General features: G+C 47.8%; 2 protein-coding genes across 2 annotated transcripts in view; one reads left to right on the forward strand and one right to left on the reverse strand.

The window, feature by feature from the left end:
• The first annotated feature begins 1493 nt into the window (after window positions 1–1493).
• engl (endoglin, like) lies at window positions 1494–13113 on the forward strand. The gene is made up of 16 exons (XM_030374643.1): window positions 1494–1560; window positions 1801–1964; window positions 2055–2294; window positions 2999–3179; window positions 3372–3624; window positions 4049–4193; window positions 4696–4921; window positions 5402–5574; window positions 7285–7461; window positions 9158–9232; window positions 9439–9807; window positions 10465–10626; window positions 10969–11304; window positions 11952–12099; window positions 12705–12804; window positions 12963–13113. Exons 1-16 carry the CDS (start codon window positions 1494–1496, stop codon window positions 13111–13113), a joined length of 2967 nt encoding a protein of 988 aa, XP_030230503.1.
• Window positions 13114–13945: 832 nt separating this feature from the next.
• The window catches only part of LOC115529154 (zinc finger protein 221), a 28111-nt gene continuing 19464 nt past the window's right edge, over window positions 13946–22592 (reverse strand). Inside the window, exon 6 of the mRNA XM_030337689.1 lies at window positions 13946–14764. Within this exon, the coding sequence (XP_030193549.1) occupies window positions 14469–14764 (296 nt within the window). The 3' untranslated portion in view covers window positions 13946–14468. The remainder of the gene's footprint in view (window positions 14765–22592) is intronic.

Below are 22592 nucleotides of genomic sequence, written 5' to 3' on the forward strand. Positions count from 1 at the left end.
TGGGAGTCTCGGCATGAAGTAAGGAATTGCTTTACGGCACTACACACACAAACATGGAACCGGCTCGATAAACACAAGTAACGAAGCGATTGTTAAATTCATCATGGATCAGCCGACTAAAAAGAGACAGAAAAACCCACTGTCGGAGAAGCAGAAGAAGAGAAAAGGAAGACTGACCGACAGAGAGGCCAGACACGAGTAAACGTTGGGCGAGCTTTTCAGGAATTGCTTGTATTTTTTCTTAGTTACAAGCGTTGGCAAACAGCATTGTTATTATGAGTTATCGTTACGAGGCTTGATGACCGAAGCCGGCTCGGCCTGCTTGACCCGTTACAGCCACCATCGACATCCGAACTTGCGCGGTTACAAGTGTCCCGAGGAAATCCAGAGAACCATCAAGAAGATGCTACGCAATAGCCGTAAGGAAAAAAACAGCCCATGAATAACTGTCACTTGCATTTTTTTCAATATCCCAAATAAATATTTTTCTAACCAAAAAGTGTGTGTTATTGAACAACTGAAAGAAAAGTGGTGCAAACATCTGTTATATTTAAAAAAGGAAAACATTTTAAAACATATTTATTTACAATGTTTATTGGCAAAAATTTACACGTAAACATAAATGAGTCCCTAATCTTCCACACACAGCATTTGGCTACAACAACTCTCCTGGGGGGACTGGAGATTCCGTACACAAGTGACGTACTTAAGCAGATACATAAATGTACAATTGCTGCGCAAATTGTTCAACCAAAGATAAAACAATTCTAATGTAGGATATAAAATCTCCCGTCAACTATAAAAAAGGATTGGTTCATGTTTATTGTAACACAAATGCACCATTTCAAAATGTATAACCTTGTCTACTCTTTATGAACATCTACTTTGGACGTGGCTCCACGCATTCGCCGGCTTCTTTGAAAGCAAATGCAGATGGCTAGCGTAGAAGTGCATGGGAAAGGGTCAGAGTTGTTATGACAGTGTTGTAAAATATCTACTACGAAGCTGTAGGGAGAGGTGTGTAGAGAAAAGAGTGAGCGAAAACCGAGAAAACTGCGAAGAAATGGCCGATCCTGCATAGTGGGCCTTTAACATTATTTCATAATATATAAAAGCCTGATATTGTATTCTTAAATGTTTGTGGGTTTTAATCGCAACACACACCTCACTAAAGTGCTGCGCACGCACATGTGCGGACGAGGAGGCCGTTGGACGCAGGGCTGCGCAGGTGTCGGGCATAATAAACACAAGTTCGGTAATTCAGAGGAAACATGACGAACAGGCCAGGGGTCAACCCCAGGCACCAGGGGTCAGGGGGTCAACCACGGACACATGGGGTCAACCAATTAAACCGACCACGGCTGGTCAGTTAGGTAGACTCGTTTTGAGAAACAACAATGAAACGAAGCAGGCCATTAAGAGAACACATAATGTTGAATGTTGCAGCATGTTTGGATCTAGAGTGTTGTTCAAATCTTTCCGGTGCAGCAGCCATGGCCCCGTTACCGGCGGCTCTCCGGTTGGCGGTGATGTGGATCCTGATCTGGAGGAGTGTGGCAGGTAGGGTTCGATTATAGACTGGTTTGTCACCTGTGGCAGTGTCTGGAATAAAATTCAGTTGTGGTTTATATTTTGGCTCCTAACGACTTAATAGTGTTAGTTATTTGATGAATATGATGAAGAAGGCTATGTCAGGCCTTGTGCTCACACAACGTTAAAATAACCCATTACACGTGACCTGTGATATCAACTTGTTTATCCGGTACTCTCTCGTCTGTTTTACTGTGTTGTGTTGTGCAGTCCGCGGTGAGGTGCTGCAGTGCCGCCTGTCGCCAGCGGGGGCACTGCACCCCGTCCGCGGTCAGCTGGAGACCTTCCAGGCCGGGCCAGGGTGCGCCGCCCAGGAAAGGGGGGGCCAGGAGACGCACCTGGTCGCGGTGGGCCGGCCCACCCACGGCCGCACGGTAACCAAGAAAAATACAATTCATAAATCAATCAATAACCTCAACACTTGAGACTTCGTTAATATACAATCTGGGTCTTTAACATCATAGCATAATAGTTTCAAATTCAACTCACCTGCGTCACATGACCATAGATTCAACCTTCTATTTGCTGTCCAGCCGGCCCTACCTTCTCTCCGTCTACCTGTTCAGGTGACCGTGGTCCTGAGGCCTCTGACTCGGCCCCCGGCTCCTGATAGGAGGATCATCCTGCTACTCATCTCGGAGCAGGCCCTCGATTGGATGCTGGAGGCCGAGGGGCTGGCCACACAGCTCTCTGTGCTGGTACAGGTGTGTGTGTGTCTGTGTGTGTGTGTGTGTGTGTGTGTGCCTGCGTGTGAGCATGTGTTTGCATGCGTGCGTGCGTGCATATGTGTGTGTGTGCCTGTGTGCGCAGGTGTCTGTGTGTGTTTGTATGACATCACCTCCTTCGTCATCCCCTCATCTTCATCTTCGTCATCGCCCTAAACATATAATCTTCCTCACGTATTTAACTCCTTAATCTTTTTTTCTTCTACACCTTCATCTTCATCATGTCTCCATATCACCTTCATGTATTCACCATCATCTTCACCAGTGTCTGTATATCATCAGCATCTTCACCATCTTCATCATCATCTTCACCATCATCATCATCTTCATCATTTTCACATCGACATCTTCATCATCATCTTATCCATCTTCATCCTCATCATCATCTTCACCACCTTCATCCTCATCATCATCTTCACCATCTTCACCCTCATCATCATCTTCACCATCTTCATCCTAACCATCATCTTCACCACCTTCATCCTCAACATCAGCTTCACAATCTTCATCCTCATCATCATCTTCATCATCATCAGCTTCCTCGCTCATTTCCTCCTCTGTCAGTTCTGTTGATCGTTGCTCCTCCTCTTCATCTCCATCCTCCTCGTCCTCATTGGTCGACGGAGCCTGAGAGGATTGAGAGGACTCTTGCCTGCTGTAAAGCTGACCTTTGACCCCCCAAGGTGTCCCCTAACTCCACGGTGGTGTCCTCGCCCGCCATGGCGTTCCGGCTGCAGAGGCTCCGCCCCCCACCCCCCTTCCCCCCCCGCGCCCTGCTGCGCTGGGCTCAGCAGCACGCGGGCGGCCTGACCTCCATGACTCACGCCGCCCACGCCGACCGTGTCTACACCCGGCTGGGGGAGGGTGAGTCCGCGCCGGGGGCCTGGGGACCTGAACCTGAAGGGTGACTTTCCGCTAAGTGCACAACGAAGCTCAGGCCGCCTTAGCTCCACCATACAGTTGTTCACACCTGGTGACCGAAACTAGCTTCAACAACTTCTTACTAACAAGTTCAAATTTACTTAAAACTACAAAGCTAAACACACAAGTTCTTAGCTTCTGGTCCCACCAACAGCAGGATAACGTGCAACAACCTTCTTAAAGACAAAAGTCCTACCACTTGGTGCCCTCCAGATCCCTCGGCCAATCAGGCGTGCTCCCTGCAGCCCCTCTTCCTGTCACCCCACTACCTGACCTCTGACCTCCAGCAGCAGGAGGTGCGAGGCTGCCTTCCCCCCACGGGGAACCGGAGCGGGGAAGAGGAGGTGCACCTGATCAGACTGGTCTCAGCCGGATCAGCCCTCTGTGGGTGAGAGACATGGATCTTTATTTTGTATTTAACGTTTGATACTTTGACCTCTTAATTGTTCACCTGCTTTGACAATGGCAACGTTTGTTTCTCATGCCAATACAGCTTGACAGACAGACAGGCAGACAGGCAGACAGACAGACAGATAGACAGACAGACAGACGGACGGACGGACAGACAGACAGACAGACAGACAGACAGACAGACAGACAGACAGACAGACAGACAGGCAGACAGACAGACAGGCAGACAGACAGACAGATGGATGGACAACCGGCTCAGACCCTAATAAATAAGGGTTAGGAAATGATACAACGACATTGCACATTAATAGTGATTCCCATGATGCATCACCAGTTTGGTTTAGGTATTAAGTTAAAGGTGGAATAAAAAGGTTTGGATGAGGGTCTCTCTCTCTCCTCAGGTCTCTGCAGGTGGAGGTGGTGGTCTCTCTGCTGCCGCCGGTGGCCCGGTCCGGTGCTCACCGGGTGGTCCTGGTCGTGAGCAGCCTGGTCCCGGTGCACTGGGGGGTGCTGGCTCCCGGTCTCCATGGCGACGTCTCTGTTTACGTGAGGAGTCCCTGTTTTGATGTCCGCAGTGGAGGTTCTGTTTGGTGTTTATCTGTCATTCCTTGTTTGTTACCCACTTTTTTGGTCTACAAAGCTTATTTCAAGTATTAAGGTCAACACTGAGTCATATAAATAATTAATATCCGATATCTAATTGGGAATTGAACACAGTTATAGGAATCACACAAACAGTCACATCATAACGACTACTAAGAAGCTCACTTTCATAACAGTCATCAGTTTCTCATCGCCTTCTCTCTCTCTCTCTCTCTCTCTCTCTCTCTCTCTCGACCTCTCTCTCTCTCTCTCTCTCTCTCTCTCTCTCTCTCTCTCTCTCTCTCTCTCTCTCTCTCTCTCTCTCTCTCTCTCTCTGCTCTCTCTCTCTCTCTCTCTCTCTCTCTCTCTCTCTCTCTCTCTCTCTCTCTCTCTCTCTCTCTCTGCTCTCTCTCTCTCTCTCTCTCTCTCTCTCTCTCTCTCTCTCTCTCTCTCTCTCTCTCTCTAGTCCTCCACCGGTGTCTCTCCACCCTACCCGCCCCAGCCTTACCTCTCCTTCTCCAGCGTGGTGACCCCTGACGTCTCTGCTGTGCCTGACATGCTGGAGTGGGCGAATCAGAGGGGCTTTACCGTGGTGACATCATACACCGAGGCCCCCCTGGCCAATCGGTTTGTGGTCCACCTGGCCGGGGGTGGGACAGGTGAGGAGAGAGAGGTTCTTCATCTTCATGATCGTCATCGTCGTCCTCAACCCTTGTCTTCATCATCTTTCAAACACTCCCGATATGAAACGTTAGCAAAGAAGAATATACTTACATTTACATTGAGGGCCTTTAGAAGACGCTTTTATCCAAAGCAACAAGTACATTTGTCAGAAGTGTGTTTGTGTCGGAGTGCTTGTGAATCGGAGTGTCAGTGAGTGTGTGTGTGTGTGTGTGTGTGTGTGTGTGTGTGTGTGTGTGTGTGTGTGTGTGTGTGTGTGTGTGTGTGTGTGTGTGTGTGTGTGTGTGTGTACAATGTGAACACCTGTAGGATGTGTGTGGCCATATACTTGGTTCATACTGCCGTCTTGCTCTTTACTTTGTTAAATTTCTTTCCTCTTTGTCTTTATTTTTTCTATTTTACATTGCTCCTTTTTCATTATTTTTGAATGACGTAGAGCGCTATGAGTGGCCGTCTTTGAATCACGTTGCCCCTCCCCTCTGTCCCCCTAGAGGCGGAGCCTGCAGGGGGCGGGGCCGGGGGTCGGGCCGGCTGGCCAGCTCAGGGCCTTCTGAGAGATTGGCTGCTAGGCAACGCTGGGGGAGGAGACAGGAGGGCGGAGCTACTTAGCGTTCGCTGTGATGACGGACGGCTCAATGTCTTGCTGGACATACACATCCTACAGGTCTTCACATTGTACCCACACACACATGCACACAAACACTCACCAATATTCTGATGGTCCCCATAATGCACACGCACACACACACACACACACTCACACACACACACTCACACGTATACACACATCTATTTTGTTATCAGCATGGAAATATCACAACATTCTTAACTCAACTTGCTTTGCTCTGAATAAATGTTATAGTTTGAGCAAAACATGATGTACCTTATTATCTACATCTATATATCTATCTATCTATCTATCTATCTATCTATCTATCTATCTATCTATCTATATATATATATATATATATATATATATATATATATATATGTTAGATTTCAGCTTATTTCTAAACTGTTCGGACAGACTCTGCGTTGTGTATTTTCAGTCGTAGTAGTAATTCTTGAAGTCGAAAACAAAGCAGCTTGACAGGTTGGATTAGAGGGTTGAATAGATGGTTTATTCCAGGATGTACAGCGAGATACAGACTTAGGTTGAATAATCTATAGTGGACCCGGTGGTCGATGACTTGTTCCTCGGCTGTCGAAACCCTCTACTCCTCGAACCAAAGGGTTGGGGCGAGTATTATACAAAAAGGGGATACATGAATAACACGTGAACAGACGCACTCTCAGCCTTGATAAGGTATCTGGCCCTGGCCATGTCCCGGAGGACCAGGTTCAACCTTGTTGAAACATAACAATGGCAGAATGTTGGGGATAACACCTTGTATCACAGTATGAGAGGCCCTGGCCTGTTCCTAGACTAGAAATGTGAAGGATGAGAGAGACACTAAAATACACCAACATTCTACATTCCTCCCTCTTGATCATACTAAACATAGTTTAAAGATCACCCACAAAAAGAGAATTCAGTGTATTTTCTGGTGACCCATTAATAATTAACTAAATCAATGAAAGAAAGCATAAAAGGCAATAGACAAGTAAATTCAAATCATACACAAGTAAACAAGGTGTAGGCCACTATAATAAAGAAAATAACAAACTCATTAGGTTACTCATGATTAAAACATTTTTAAAGAATCAAGAAAGTCAACTGTCGAGACACCTCCCTCTGCTTGGCAGAACAACATCACAGACAATACTGCATGACTCAGTTGGTTTTGAGTAGCAGTTGCAACAGAGTTATTTTCCAGTTGATGGCCACCGCAGGTGTGATGGGGGATGAGGATGGAAGTTCGTAGTAGGGCGTCAGGACAAACACAGACACAGTTCAGTTCAAGGACTCATCAAGTGTCCGTGTCTCCTGGATCTCCCAGGTACGATGAAACATGAAACAAAGAAAAAGTGCAGTATCAGTCATGGGGGAGGCATTGTCACAGCCTCCAACATTAATAATAATCAAAATGATTCGATAAACAATGAAAAATGATCATACAAAAATAAATCGCTTGATTCGAAAATGGTTATATCAGTAATCAGTAATCAGTCATCATAGTTCTCAATAAACCTTGTGTGAATGAATGAATGATTGAACCTTTGTTCAAAAATAAAACAAAACAAACAAAATGTTCTAAAGCTGAGCAGTTGTGTCAAGAAGGAACCAACATGAACTTAGATAGGCAGTGATGAGGATGAGGAGGGCCACTAAAATACACCAACATTCTACAATATATACATACATACATACATACGTACATACATATATATCTAGATATTTATCGTAGGTAATGAACTCGCTGTTTTCAAACAGGATCTGAACCGGTTTGCTCAGGGTCTGTTGGAGCCGGTGGTTGCCGTGACGCTGCGGGACCCAGAGTGCAGGGCGCGGTCCAACAGCAGCCACTTCCTGTTGGCGTACCCGGTCATTTCCTGTGGGACGGAGGGTGCGCTGCAGGGCCATCCCAGGGGGGTGCAGTTCAAGAACACGGTGAGGAGAGTTGGCTGGGGGCGGCTAATGCGAAGCTAACGGGAAGCTAGCGGGATGCTAGCGGGAAGCTAGCAGGAAGCTAAGGGGGGCTTTGCTTGGAATATAAAGTGTGGTGGTCTGGGATTTGAATCCATGCTATGACCGCAGTGATACATTTAAATAAGAGTCAACAATTTTATTCTAGATTAAATATTAAAGATATTTCAAATTTTATATGAAATAAAGATTCTAAATAAAATAAGACTTCAAAATCGAATAAGAGCTTTATAACTAAACAAGAGATTTAAATTAAATAGGTGATTTAAATTGACCACCAGATTTAGCTTTCAGATGTGCAGAGCGAGAGGGACCCTTACGCCTCGTGCCTGCACCGTCCGTCAAAGGACGTCGAAAGGGGTGGCTGACGGACGGGGGAGCTCTCCAGGGTCGTCAGAGCCCGAGTAGTGTCACAGTGCTTAAATTTGCACACGCGATCTGATTGGATGACGGATCCGTCGCTGCCAAAAAAGTTGAAACATTTTCAACTTTTTGAGGGCGCCGAAGGCTCCAACGGAGTGCATGGGGATCCACAATGCATTGCGTGTCTGTCCCCATTCAAAGTCAATGGGGATCAGTCAACGGACGGATGCAGTGGGCACAAGGCGTTATGGAAAGCCAAGAAGGCCACAATCCGGCCCTAGAATGGCGCAGTAAAAGGGCTAAACCGGTCGGCGTCCGGCCGGTTTAGCCCTTTTACTGCGCCATTCTAGGGCCGGATTGTGGGCTTCTTGGCTTTCCATATGGCAGCAGCCCTCGGGTTTCGCTGGCAGCTGCGGTGGGCTGGGAGTGTGTGTGTTAATTGGTAGTTTCGTCCAATTAAGCTTCTGAAGCAGCAATGACCCGGGTCGCTCTGCCCCAAACAAAAGATGGTTTAACCGGTCAGTCAGAGACAGCGGGGGGAGGATGAAGAGGGACACGGTTGGACTGGAGAAAAGCACTTTGGCTTAATATTGTTTTATCAAAAGGAAACAGTGGAAGTGGAGAGCTTTGATTGGACCTCAATGTCAATTAACTCAGCGATGGATCAATAATTACAATAACATTAAAATTATTTCGGTCACTTCAAAATGTCCCTTTATATTTTAAAGATAAGCACAGTTTTTTCAATGAAGATTACATTAAATGAGACATTGTTAATGTTGTAAATTACTATTCTAGCTGGAAAGAGCTGTTTTTTAATGGGATATCTACATGTGGCGGTGTGTGTTTAGTGAGGTGTGTGTTGCGATTAAAACCCACAAACATTTAAGAATACAATATCAGGCTTTTATACATTATGCAATAATGTTAAAGGCCCACTATGCAGGATCGGCCATTTCTTCGCTGTTTTCTCGGTTTTCGCTCACTCTTTTCTCTACACAGCTCTCCCTACAGCTTCGTAGTAGATATTTTACAACACTGTCATAACAACTCTGACCCTTTCCCATACACTTCTACGCTAGCCATCTGCATTTGTTTTCAAAGAATAGGCCTCTGTACAGGTGTACAGAGGCCCAATTCCAGGAACCAGCACTCCTGTGCTCTAATGGTAAATTGTTTAGCTAATCGTTTGAAAAGGCTAACTGATGATTAGAAAACCCTTTTGCAAAAACCGCTGAAAGCGATTGAATAAAAGCGATTGAATGGCAACAACCTTTTTTTGCTCATCTCTGGTCAGGTGTTCATCTGGAGAGAGCAGCCACGCCCCCTCCCTACAAACGGCCCCCAAACCACCGGGCCCCTGCGCATTCAGGTGAGGGGCATGTGTGCGTGTGCGTGTGCGTGTGCGTGTGTGTGTGTGTGTGTGTGTGTGTGTGCGACAAACAACCACAGTAACAATAGAAGACTCTTTATGAATGAGTGGTAGTGATGGTTGTTGCGTGTGCTTAACTTCTCCTCTTCCATTTAATCCTCCTCCCCCCCCCCCCCCCCCCCCCCCATCCTCCTCCTCCTCTGCAGATCAGCTGTTTCTGTGCGTCTCCTCCGGATGACGATGAGGTCACCACCTCTCTGGGTGGGGTACCCCCGGACCCGGGCTTTGGGGGGGGGGACCTCCTCTTGGCCCCCACACTCCAGGCGGAGCCGGTCGGGGATGGGCCAGTCGGTGCTGGGCCTGTCAGGGCTGGGCCGGTCGGGGCGGGGCCTGTCAGGGCGGGGCATGTCGGGGCGGGGCATGTCAGGGCTGGGCCGGTTGGGGCGGGGCATGTCGGGGCGGGGCCTGTGAGGGCGGGGCCAGTCCTTGCCCTCAGACTCTTCGTCTCTGAGAGCTTCCAGAGGAGCCGGACCGGCCCCTGTGTGGTCATCGCAGACCACCGCGTCTACGTGGAGGTATGTGTGTGTGTGTGTGTGTGTGTGTGTGTGGGGGGGGGGGGGGGGGGGGGGGGGGTCTTTGTGTGTGTGTTTGTGTGCATGTGTGTGTCTGTCTGAGTGTGTGTTTGTCAATGAGTGTCTGTATGTTTGTTTGTGTGTGTTTGTGTGTGTGTGTGTGTGTGTGTGTGTGTGTGTGTGTGTGTGTGTGTGTGTGTGTGTGTGTGTGTGTGTGTGTGTGTGTGTGTGTGTGTGGGGGGGGGGGGGGTCTTTGTGTGTGTGTTTGTGTGCATGTGTGTGTCTGTCTGAGTGTGTTTGTCAATGAGTGTCTGTATGTTTGTGTGTGTGTGTGTGTGTGTGTGTGTGTGTGTGTGTGTGTGTGTGTGTGTGTGTGTGTGTGTGTGAGTGTGTGTGTGTGTGTGTGTGTGTGTGTGTGTGTGTGTGTGTGTGTGTGTGTGTTTAGGTAGAACATATATTTTTCGTCTTTATGTATTCATTTTTTTTAATAAATTGTAGTAGCTATTAATTAACAGCCTCAGAGCTAATGAGAAGCTATTGACAAGGTTCTCATTAGCACCGAGGCTGTTAATTAACTTCTCAATAGCTCCATGGTGGATCTCTGGTCCCCCGGCCCTCCTGGTGTTCCTCTGAAGCCCCCTGCGCTCTCTCTCCCCCCAGATCTCCTCCGCGGGACGCTTGGCCGGCAGCCTGGAGCTCCGGTCCTGTGTGGTGTCCCCCGAGTCGGACCCCAAGAGTGCCCCCTACTGGCCCCTCATCAGGGACCGCTGCCCCGCCCAGCCCTCCCTCAGCCTCACCCAGCTCTGGAGAGGGGGAGGGCAGGGGGGAGGACCGGGGGGGAGGGGGGGCACGGGAGGGGGAGGAGGTGGGGCTGGGGAAGGAGGAGGTCGGAAGGGAGAGAGAGGGGGAGGAGGTGGGGGGAGGGGAGGAGGAGGTGGGAAGGGAGGAGGTGGAGGTGGGAAGGGAGGAGGTGGGGGAGGAGGAGGAGGTGGGGAGGGAGGAGGAGGTGGGGAGGGAGGAGGAAGTGAGGTAGGAGCTGGGGAGGGAGGAGGAGGTGGGGAGGGAGATGGGGGAGGCAGTGTGAAGGGAGTAGTTGGTGGAGGACACCATCGAGCAAGAGGAGGAGTCGGGATGAGAGGCGGAGGAGGAGGAGGAGGAGGAGGAGGAGGAGGAGGAGGAGGTGATGAGGGTCCAGGAGGAGAAACGCCCACCCACGACGCGTCCGTAGAGACGAATGAACATGGAGGAGTGAAGCAGAGGAGGAAGACTCGGGTCCGGCAGGAGGTCGAGGAGGAGAAGGAAGAGGAGGAGGAGGACGAGACGCAGTCCTTGAGGTTCAGCTTCGTCCTGCCGCCCGTCTACAACGCCTCCGTGCAGTTCCTCCACTGCCGACTCCTCCTCTGCTCCTCCGGCTCCTCCAGTGAGGAGAACCCGCCGAGGACGCCCTGCCCGGAGGGGCAGCCCATCCCCCGCCTGACCTCTGCTCCTCCAGGCCAGCAGGTGGAGGAAGCACCTCAACACAGTCCCCCCACACCCCATTTACACTAAGGCGTTTAGCAGACGCTTTTGTCCAAAGCGACTTACAATAAGTCCATATGTCAGAAGAAAGAGAAACAACAACATATTGCTGTTGGTACAGTAAGGACGTTCATAGAACCAAGTGCCAAGCGCCATCTTGCCCCTCAGTATCTTACCGAGCTCCTCCATATCAAGACACCCACCCGTTCTCTCAGGTCTTCATCCTCCATCGAGCTCACCCTCTCCTGCTCGCCGGGTTACCATGGGGTCAAGAGCATTCATTCGCTCAGCCCCCCCCCCCCCCTCTCGAACTCTCTGCCTCATAACATCCAACACTCCAGTTCCATTATCACTTTCAAATCTCACCTGACAACTCATCTATTCAGACAAGCCTACTCCCTTTGAGTCAGTTGCATTCTTGGGACTAGAATGGCCCCACTCTTTTCTCTTGTTTTATTATGGTTTTTTTCCGCTTGCTTGCTCGTATGAATGTTTGATTTGCATGAGTGTCAAGAAAGGCGCCCATAAATCAAATGCATTATTATTATTATTAATATTATTATTACTACAGACAGAGGGATCCCGTCTGTGAAGGGTTGCAGCCTGATTTGTTCCTCCGTGTGGTCCAGTGTGAGGAGAGGAACCTGAGCCGGCCCATGGTGGTGACCCAGCCCCTCATGGTGACCCCGTCCCTCAGCCCGGGGGCGGGCCGGCCTCTGGCGCCCTCTGCTGGCCCGCGGCCCCGCAGACCCAGCGCGCTCGGCCCGGACCCGCGCGGTGAGTGTGACCTACCTCAACATTCCCCTGATCCCATTGTCCTGACGTTACAGCAGGACATTACAGTCTACTACCTCAGAGGTTATGTCTGCCAGTTCCATCCTTACAGACACAAACCCTTCATATAAAGATAAAGATAAAGATAAAGATAGACTTTATTGTCATTGTAAAGTCACCTATACAACGAAATTGGGAATATATATATATATATATATCTCCTTCCACGTTACTCTGATATCTGGATCAAAACGTTGCGCATCAGACACAAACCCATGTTCTGCTTAGTGATATGAAATTACTTAAAGCGCTGTAAACTACTCACCAGATCAACACGTTTCTAGAGAAGGTGACTCAACATCACACTGGTTGAATAAAGCACTTTAATCCAACAGTGAATCTGAATCTTTAGATTCAGATTGCTACATGTTAGCTCGATGCTAACTACTGATGGGGTTGTCTGTGTGTTGTGGTCTAGGCTCTGTGATGGAGGCGGTAGCTTCATATGCTAACTGACTAGCTTGTCTGTGTGTTGTGGTCTAGGCGCGGTGATCGAGGTGGTAGCTTCATATGCTAACTGATTAGCTTGTCTGTGTGTTGTGGTCTAGGCTCCGTGATGGAGTTGATGCCATTCATCGGCATCATGTTCACGGCCTTCCTGATGGGTGTGGCCCTGATGGGGGCGCTGTGCTGCATCTACACCCACAGGTACTGGCTGCTCATTGGCTGTTCCCCAGCAATGAATATTTAAATAGTATAAACTTTCAAAATAAAAGTATAGTAGATGGTTGATCATTGGTTTAAAATATCAAAAGTGCAAGTATTTAATGGTGTTTAAAGTTGTTCTGTCGTGAGGTTATTAACAGGGATATTATGGGAATGTGTGGTTTGATACAAGGAACCAAGATGCCAGTGGAGAGGAGATTCTGTCTGTCCACCACAGCGCCACAGCAGAACGGGAACCATGGCAACCTGAGTCCTCCTGAACCAATGGACCAATCAGAAAGCTCGGTGTAGCGGGCCAGGGTCTGACTGAGACCCGACCAGTATCTGGGCAGTACCCATCGTTACCCGACCAGTTCCTGACCAGTACCCACCGTGACCTGACCAGTTCCTGACCAGTACCCACGTGAACCGACCAGTTCCTGACCAGTTCGAGACCAGTGCCCAGCGTGACCCTCCCATGACTGAACCACACGGCTTTAGAAGAGCACACATTTGACTCAAGAATGTTCCAGAACAGCACCTAGCCCGAGGGTAAACTTAGCCCGAAGCTAACGTTAGCCCGAGGCTAGCGCCCACTGTGTTTTAAGCTAGGTCAGGAGCTAGGCCTGGGCTCACCATCGGGTCAGAGCCTGTCCAACCTTCAGTTTGTCTGCTCTGAACAGATACCTGTGTTCACATAAACAAAGCTCTGCACCAGAATTTAAAAGCTGTGATATAAATCTATTTTTTTTCTATTTTCCCCCATTATAGAGAGTTAACAATCTCTGAGAAGGAAATATTTGTTTACAAATCCAAACATAGAAAATAACTCGAAAGAAAAAGCTGTGGAAATGAATTTCACACCAGTGAACCTTTCTGAATCCTGAATTAGCGTTGATTTAACAATCTTCTTACACAACACAACCACACTGAGGTTAATGTGTTCCTCCTGTTTCACTGTTTCAGTCTTTCTGACCCTTTCTGACATGGCCAAGAGAATGGAGAGCACAGACATAGAGAGAGAAGGTTTGCCTCATCCCCGTTCAAAGTTCAACCGTTCAAACATTTGGAAATGAAAGCAAAACTGCAAGTGAGACGTTTTAATGTCAGTTAAAGGGCAGCACATTGATAATGAACCATCATCAACTATTTATATTTTTTTATTTTATGTAACGTAGAGAAAATGATTTAGCTAGGTCACAACAAATTAATATTGTTAAGATGGTTTGATATGTTTTTTTTAACCTTAAAAGTATACTTTGTATGTTCGGTTTGCAATACTAGGATGTAGCAAGTCAACAAACGTTGCTGTTTCACAGTTAATCAGAAAAGGATTAAGGATTGAGGACAGTTTCCACTTGTTCACGTGAAGCTCATGGACCATCTAGATGTGTGAACCAGGTGACGTCAGACTCAGGCAGACCCTCATCAACGCACCGGACCCCCTGTTGCTCTGGACTAGACCGACGCTTTAATGTGTCTCAACGCATCATCTCCACAACATCAGTCATTTCAAAGTCAATTGGCTTCAGCGACCTTAAATAAAAGCAGTTGGTAACACCACAAATCCACGGACACACCCTGAGATCCTCCAACAACTTTAATGATCCCAGACAGAAGTAATCGGGAGTAAAACGGCAAACAAACAAACTAAAGGAGGCGGGGTCTCAGAACGCCTCGGCTGACCCCGGCCAGCGACGCCCCTCTGGGCGGGCTCCGAGGATGGGGGCCCCCGGAGGGGCGTGGCTCCATGGGGGGGCGGGGCTCCCTGAGGGAGCGTTGCCGTAGAAACAGGGCCCCTCCTGCTGGCGCTGCAGGGCGTGGCGGCGGTCGTGGCCGCGGGGGCGGAGCCGGCAGGAGACTGGCCTCTCGGCGGCGGCGGCGTGCTTGCGGCCGTGCGTGATGAGGTTGGAGCTCTGGCTGAAGGCCTTCCCGCACACCCGGCACACGTGGGGCTTCTCTCCTGAGGACCACGAGAGGAACATCTCAGAACCAGAGGAACACCTCAGAGGAACACCTCACAACCAGAGGAACATCTCAGAAGAACATCCCAGAACCAGAGAGGAGAACCAGAGGAACATCTCAGAAGAACACCTCAGAACCAGAGAGGAGAAACAGAGGAACATCTCAGAGAACACCTCAGAACCAGATGGAGAACCAGAGGAACACCTCAGAACCAGAGGAACAGCTCAGCAAAGGATTGAGAAACAACTGAAACAGAACATTAGGTGCGGTGGTTGCAAACCAGTGTGGGTGGTTTCTAACCAGTTGTAGATATTTCATAAAGTGAAAAATATAGAAAGTTCCTGTTGTTGTTCACAACGTTATTAGCAGTATGTTGTTTTGCAGTATTATCGAGTCAATATTCAACGTTTGCAATCTCAAAAGAAACTTTTTGTCTTTAGAGAATTGTGGATTTCCTAATAACCTATTAGATATTCAATGTTTTTTTGTCTTTCGGTAGATAGTGGAGTCTCAGCCTCAAACAGGTGGAGAATAACTAAGTGTGCTAGTTCTAATACAGCTAGCTACTGAAAATCTCTGTTTTTAAAGTGGTTGCATCGTTCTTCTTCACTAGATGTTGTGTAAAGAACTTGGTTGTTGTTATTGATATGAACACTAGCTTTTCTGCATTCGGTAATGTGTTAACCTAGTGATTGTTATTGCTTGGCACTTAGTTCTATGAACATCCTTACTGTGCCCACAGAGATATATTGTTGATTCTCTTTCTTCTGAAAAATGTATTTAATGTAAATCGCACTGGATAAAAACGTCTGCTAAACGTATGTAGCGTTTGGTAGAGGGGTCTAAACGTTGACTAAACGTGATGTGATTGGCTGATCAGGACGACTTCCTGCCGGCCCTCTCAGTGCGGGGCGCTGCGGTCACAAGGTGGGACTTGTTGCGTTACGCCCCATGTCACACGTCTCCCCCGAGCACCAGCGGAAAGTCCCGGCGAGAGACCGTACGGCCCTGAGCAGTGCGATGTCCTCCGCACACGTAGAGATATGTAGAGTGGTCGAGAGATCTGAAAATGACTCAACAATGCTTTGAGTAGTGATGCAGAGTATACCGAGAGGGTGGGTTATGCAGAAGTGTGAATTCCGATATACCGGGGGGTGGGTGTGTGTGGGTGTGTGGGACTGACTTTTAGTAGATATGTGTTCACTGATGTTGCTAAGGAAATGTATGTTTCCTTCTCTTCTGTGGAAAATGAAACGCATCGTGCACTGATATCCTCTTCTGGTCTTCTGTGATTTATGTTGTTATTAAAGGAGCATTTCACCGGTGGAGGCATGGATATGTATTGAAATTGTGTCCTATATGTAGTCGAATAATAAAATAAAATTCTAATTTGGTGCCGTCTTGACCGAGAAAAGGCAGAAAGTGACTTTTTGGCGCTTGTGGATTGAAGACAACTCCCACTCCCGCTGATCTAGATCTCCGCCAATCGGACACCTCGAGTAGGGTCAGAGAATGTCTAATATGAGGAGAATGGGCACTCGCTGGTTAGTTCCGGTTTTAAGGTCACGTATCTGTTCTAAAAAGGCGTTAAAAAATGCGATGACGTCACACATTGTCATACTGTCAGAGGTACTGCTTAAAGGCATATTGTACGGGATCCAGTAATATGCACTTTTTAATATGTTGTTGAAATTGGTTTTTAGATCCTGACAGCAATAAATAACTTATGGGGAATGAAAAAGAAGCGAAAAAAATAATAATTCTGTATCTGCTATAAACCTGTTAAAATGCTTACCAATCGGAGACACTGTACCCGAATCTAAAGAACCAATCACAAGCCTGCGCGTTCTCTCCCCTCTGTGTACGAGCCTGAGCCGGCCTGAGCGCGTTCACGGAGGGCAAAGAAAGCGTTGTTGTCATAGTAGTTCATGACAGTGGACTAGTGAGCCTACAACGTTTACACAATGGAAGAGAAACAACTGAAGTTACCACTGCCACGGTTACTTGTCCCGGTTCATCCTTTTAAAAAGGCAAGAAAAAGAAAGACAGAAACTGAAAAGGCAGCAACAAAAAAGAAGCTGGAGACTGCTCGAGGAAAAACAAGAATAAATATTGGATTATCTTTTCAGCGATGGCGACAGCTGAGGGAGTTGAATGGTTGCTAGTGTTTAACGTACGGGCATGAATTTATTTACGGACAAAAGATGTTAGGAGAAATCAGCGGATTGTTTACTCCGGGTAGGAAATGAGTGCCCACATGAAGGAGTTCAAGTACCTCGGGGTCTTGTTTGCGAGTGAGGGTACTATGGAGCGTGAGATTGGCCGGAGAATCGGAGCAGCGGGGGCGGTATTGCGTTTGCTTTACCGCACCGTTGTGACGAAAAGAGAGCTGAGCCGCAAGGCAAAGCTCTCGATCTACCGGTCGATCTTCGTTCCTATCCTCACCTATGGTCATGAGGGCTGGGTGATGACCGAAAGGACGAGATCGCGGGTACAAGCGGCCGAGATGAGTTTTCTCAGAAGGGTGGCTGGCGTCTCCCTAACTCGGATTAGAGCCGCTGCTCCTTTACTTAGAAAGGAGTCAGCTGAGGTGGTTCGGGTATCTGGTAAGGATGCCCACTGGGCGCCTTCCTTGGGAGGTGTTTCAGGCACGTCCAGTGGGGAGGAGACCTCGGGGAAGACCCAGGACTAGTTGGAGAGATTATATCTCAACACTGGCCTGGGAACGCCTCGGGATCCCCCCGTCAGAGTTGGTCAATGTGGCCCGGGAAAGGGAAGTCTGGGGCCCCCTGCATGAGCTGCTCCCCCCGCGACCCGACCCCGGATAAGCGGATAGGAGACCGGTACTTTGGAACATGAGGATCGACATATACAGAGATAAAAACAAAACCAACAGGCTTGGAAAGAGATCGCTGAGGAGTTTGGCCTGCAAGGTACTTAGCCTACAAGTTTTGTGAAAAACATAAAAACGTTCATACGGTATCTCCGTAAAACGACGGCGAAAGTTAAATATTTTGAACGTATATTACGGACATACCGGACAGAAATTTTACGGAGGGGAGGAGTCTCGGAGGAAAAACGGACATTACGGAGAATCACATAGGAATGAATGGACTTTCGGTCGGAGACGGTTGGATCGCATACGAGAATGTACGTATGTGGAAACGAGGCGTAAGGGTCCCTCTCGCTCTGCACATCTGAAAGCTAAATCTGGTGGTCAATTTAAATCACCTATTTAATTTAAATCTCTTGTTTAGTTATAAAGCTCTTATTCGATTTTGAAGTCTTATTTTATTTAGAATCTTTATTTCATATAAAATTTGAAATATCTTGGGGAGGAGTTAAACGGAACTCCGAAGAGAAGCTAATTTCAAATCATGCTAGCTCTCTCACATCGTACAGTATAGCTTTAACGGCAGTTTCTGAATCACTTCGGCACTTGCGCACCATGCTTGCCATCATTCCCTTTTCGCACGATAACACCAGCTGTTGGAGGTAAGGCTTTCTTTTTTGCTTCATACATGAGTTACAGGGAGTTTTAGTGAGCTGATGTAAAAAAAAGAAATGCGCGAATGTTTTACATATGTATGTTACTTACAGAGTGTTTTTTTTTAATCCTCATTAGTAACGACATCACCATTGATTGACCATTCAATCAATTGACCATTGATTTCTATCTAGTGCTAGCTGCTATCAGCTGGCTGGCTGTCGGCTGATTATCTATCTTTCTCCTGAAATAGAAACCTGGATTTGAATCATAATTTTAAGACTGCATAAACTTAGTTTACATCAGTAAACAATCTCCTAGAGAGCACAGTGTTCTGTTGTGCTCCTCCTCATGGCTCTTCCTTTCTTGATCTCTAGTTGGACCTTGATGCTGTGACAACGGACAAGTCTTCTTCCTCTGTCTTTTTTCCCTGCCTCTGTTCAGTATGTTCAGTGTTGTTAAATCATTTCTCATTTTTTTGTTTATTTACTATTAGTTACTGTTCTTATTGTGTTCTTGTTAGTGTGATGTTTGAATAAACTTGCCTGTTGCTATGTTGGTATAATGTTTGTATAATTACTGTTTCAATGTGACCTAGACCATATTTCTCATTTAACAAACATGTGTTAACTAGCCTATGTGTTGCAGGGCAGAGAAATTTATTTTCGAAAAATAGACAATGACAGATGAAATGATATTGAGTGGGACATTGACTATATTAAAGTCAAAGTCAAAGTCAAAGTGTGTTTATTGTTGCATGTACCAAATTGCTTCAGCACAGCAAAATTCTTACGACTTGGCAAGCATCATTCATCTACGCAGTAGACGTCATACATATAACAAAAATAACATAAAACTCTAAAACAATATGACAATAAAATGTAACATTTAACATACAACAATTTAAAAAACAACATATATCTCTGTAGCAGAGTACAGTAGAAGGGCTAGCAGCAGTTTAAGTGTGAATAGAGAATAAGTTAAAAAGAAATGCTAAGCATAAGTTAAAAGTTTTTAAAATTGTGCAAATATATCTATGAAGTGAATTGTATGAGTGGGGGAGCAGGGAGTAGGTGGAGGTGGCAACTGTTCAGAGGTTCAGTTTTTCTGATTCAGAAGCCTTACAGCCAGGGGGAAAAAGCTATTTGTGAGTCTGGTAGTCCGTGTTCGGATGCTCCGGTAGCGTCTACCAGACGACAGCAATGAGAACAGTCCATAGCCTGGGTGGCTGTTGTCCTTTAGAATCTTTTTTGCTTTCCTCAGGCATCTACTGTTGTAGATGCCTTGCACGGAGGGGAGATGGCTGCCGGTGATACGCTCCGCTGTCTTCACCACCCTCTGCAGGGCCTTGCGGTCAGCAGCGGAGCAGCTACCATACCAGGCAGTGATGCAGCCTGAGAGGATGCTCTCAATGGTGCATCTGTAAAAGTTTGTTAAAGTTTTTGAAGACATGCCAAACTTCTTGAGTCTCCTCAAGAAGTATAGCCGCTTCTGTGCAGTTTTGACTGCTGAGCCTGCCTGCATGGACCAGGTTAGGTCATCCTTGATGTACACACCGAGGAATTTGAAGTTGGAGACTCTCTCCACTTCAGCTCCCTCGATGTGTATGGGGTCCTGACCCCCCCTCTGCAGCTTCCTGAAATCCACGATCATTTCCTTGGTTTTGCAGACGTTGAGAGAAAGGTTGTTGTCTTGGCACCATTCTGCCAAGACCCTACCTCATCTCTATAGGCGGTCTCATCGTTGTTAGAGATGAGACCCAGGATGGTAGTGTCGTCTGCAAACTTCAGGATGATGTTGGAACTGTGTGTTGCCACACAGTCATGCGTGTACAGGGAGTACAGGAGGGGACTGAGTACGCAGCCCTGGGGGGCCCCGGTACTCAGGGTCAGTGAGGAGGAGGTGTGGTTGCCCATTCTCACCACCTGGGGTCTGCTCGTCAGGAAGTCCAGGATCCAGTTGCACAGGGGTGTTTTAAGACCCAGGCCCCTGAGCTTCGGGACGAGCTTGGCAGGCACAATAGTGTTGAATGCTGAGCTGTAGTCCACAAACAGCATCCTCACATATGTGTTGCTCTTTTCCAGGTGGGAGAGGGTGGCGTGTGTAGCTAGGGCAATGGCATCGTCTGTTGATCGGTTTGGACGGTATGCAAACTGAAAGGGGTCCAGGGTGTTGGGAAGGGTAGAGCAGATGTGGGTTCTGACCAGCCGCTCAAAGCACTTCATAATTGTGGAGGTCAGTGCTACAGGGCGGTAGTCATTCAAGCAGGTTACTGATGTTTTCTTTGGTATGGGGATGATGGTGGCCTGTTTGAAGCAGGTGGGGACTTCAGACAGATGCAGTTATAAGTTGAATATGGAGGTGAATACCTCCGCAAGCTGGTCAGCGCACCCCCTGAGGACGCGGCCTGGGACTCCATCGGGCCCCGATGACTTCCGGGGGTTCACCCTTTGGAGCTCTCGCCTCACGTCAGCCATGGTCAGGGACAGAGTGTAGTCGTCCTGGTCCTCGGCCAGTCTTGCTGAAGGAAGGGGGTTGGTTGCCTCAAACCTTCCGTAAAAGGTGTTGAGGTCGTCAGGGAGAGAGGCGGCAGGCTGATCATCACTGCTATTTCTCCCTTTATAGCCAGTGATGTGTCGCAGGCCACCCCACAGGCGTCGGGGGTCAGAGCTGAGGTAGGTGGACTCCAGCTTGTCCCTGTATTCTCTCTTTGCATCTCTGATGGCCGTCCGCAGGTCACATCTGGACTTCCCCAAAGCCTCCTGGTCACCAGAGTTAAAGGCAGAGGACCGTGCTTTGAGCTTAGCACGGACATTACCATTTACCCAGGGCTTTTGGTTTGGGAAGGTCCTAACACTGACCCTAGGTACGACATCATCAATGCATTTGGAGATGTATGAGGAGACAGAGTCTGTGTATTCATTGATGTCCCCATCAGCTGCAACAAAGAACATCTGCCAATCTGTTGTGTCAAAGCAGTCCTGCAGAGTGCTAATGGCTTCAGCACTCCAGCGTTGAACTGCCCTAGAAACCGGTTTTTCCTGTTTTAGGCGCTGTTTGTAGGTAGGGATAAGCATAATGGAGGTGTGATCCGATTTTCCGAAAGCGGGGCGGGGGAGGGGTTTGTAACACTTTCGAATCTGTGAGTAGCAATGGTCAAGAATCTGATCACCCCGGGTAGGAAAGTTTATGTGTTGATAGTACTTCGGTAAAACTTTCTTCATGTTGGTCCTATTGAAGTCTCCAACAACAATAGAAACCGCCTCAGGGTGAGCATCCTCAAGTCCATTAATTACTCTGTAAAGTTCCTCTAACGCGCACGTTTTGTCCGCCTGCGGTGGAATGTATACTGCTGTGACAATAACGGAGCTGAATTCCCGTGGGAGGTAGAAGGGGCGAACTTTAATCGATAACAGCTCCAGGTCTGGTGAGCAGTGTGCTGAAAGTGCAGCAACATCCGAGCCCCAGCGAGAGTTAACCATCAAGCATACCCCTCCTCCCCTTTTTTTACCTGACTTGGAAGTCCTGTCCTGCCGGTAGATGGAGAAGCCGGTCGGAGTGACGGCAGAGTCAGGCACCATAGGATCCAGCCAGGTCTCGGTAAACGCCAGTACACAACAGTTTGCAATGTCCCGCTGGAATTCGATCCGTGCGTGTAGCTCGTCCAGTTTATTGTCCGAAGATTGCACATTCGCTAGTAGAATGCTTGGAAGCGGTGGGTTGCAGTATCTCGTCCGAGATCTGCACAGGATGCCGGCTCGCTTGCCTCTCTTCTTTCTCTTCCGTCGGCGTATTGGTAGGCATACCGGCGGTAAGACAAAGGAGTCACAGCAAGCACTCCGGTAAGTTGAGAAAAACTCAGTTTTAAGTGACGAACGAATTTCCAAAAGTACCAGTCGATCATACTGAATGAGCGACAGTGCAGTACGTACAAAAAAACTAACAATAAAAACAATTATAAACATAAAGCTGCGTAGTGCATGCGGAGCCATTGTCAGTGCGACCATCCTCTCGGCGCACCCTCTCAACCCTATTATTTAAGGTTGTCATATCGTACCGTAACACATTGAACATTGAACACAAGAAATTGAAGAAATTCCATTTATACCCATGTACTTTCACCATACATAACTATAAAAGTTATATATTTTTATAGTTATGGTTAACTGCTATAACTCATCCCTCTCATCCTGCCTTGAACAGCTTGCACCTGTTCAGTCTAAATTGGTCTTATTCTCCCACTCTGCCCCATGGTACACTGACGAACTCCGCCATCTCAAATCCAAACGACGCCAACTGGAATGGCTTTCCCACAAAACAGGTCTTACCGTCCACCAGG

The sequence above is a fragment of the Gadus morhua genome, chromosome 2 (genome assembly GCF_902167405.1).
Source record: "Gadus morhua chromosome 2, gadMor3.0, whole genome shotgun sequence".
Lineage (NCBI taxonomy): Eukaryota > Metazoa > Chordata > Actinopteri > Gadiformes > Gadidae > Gadus > Gadus morhua.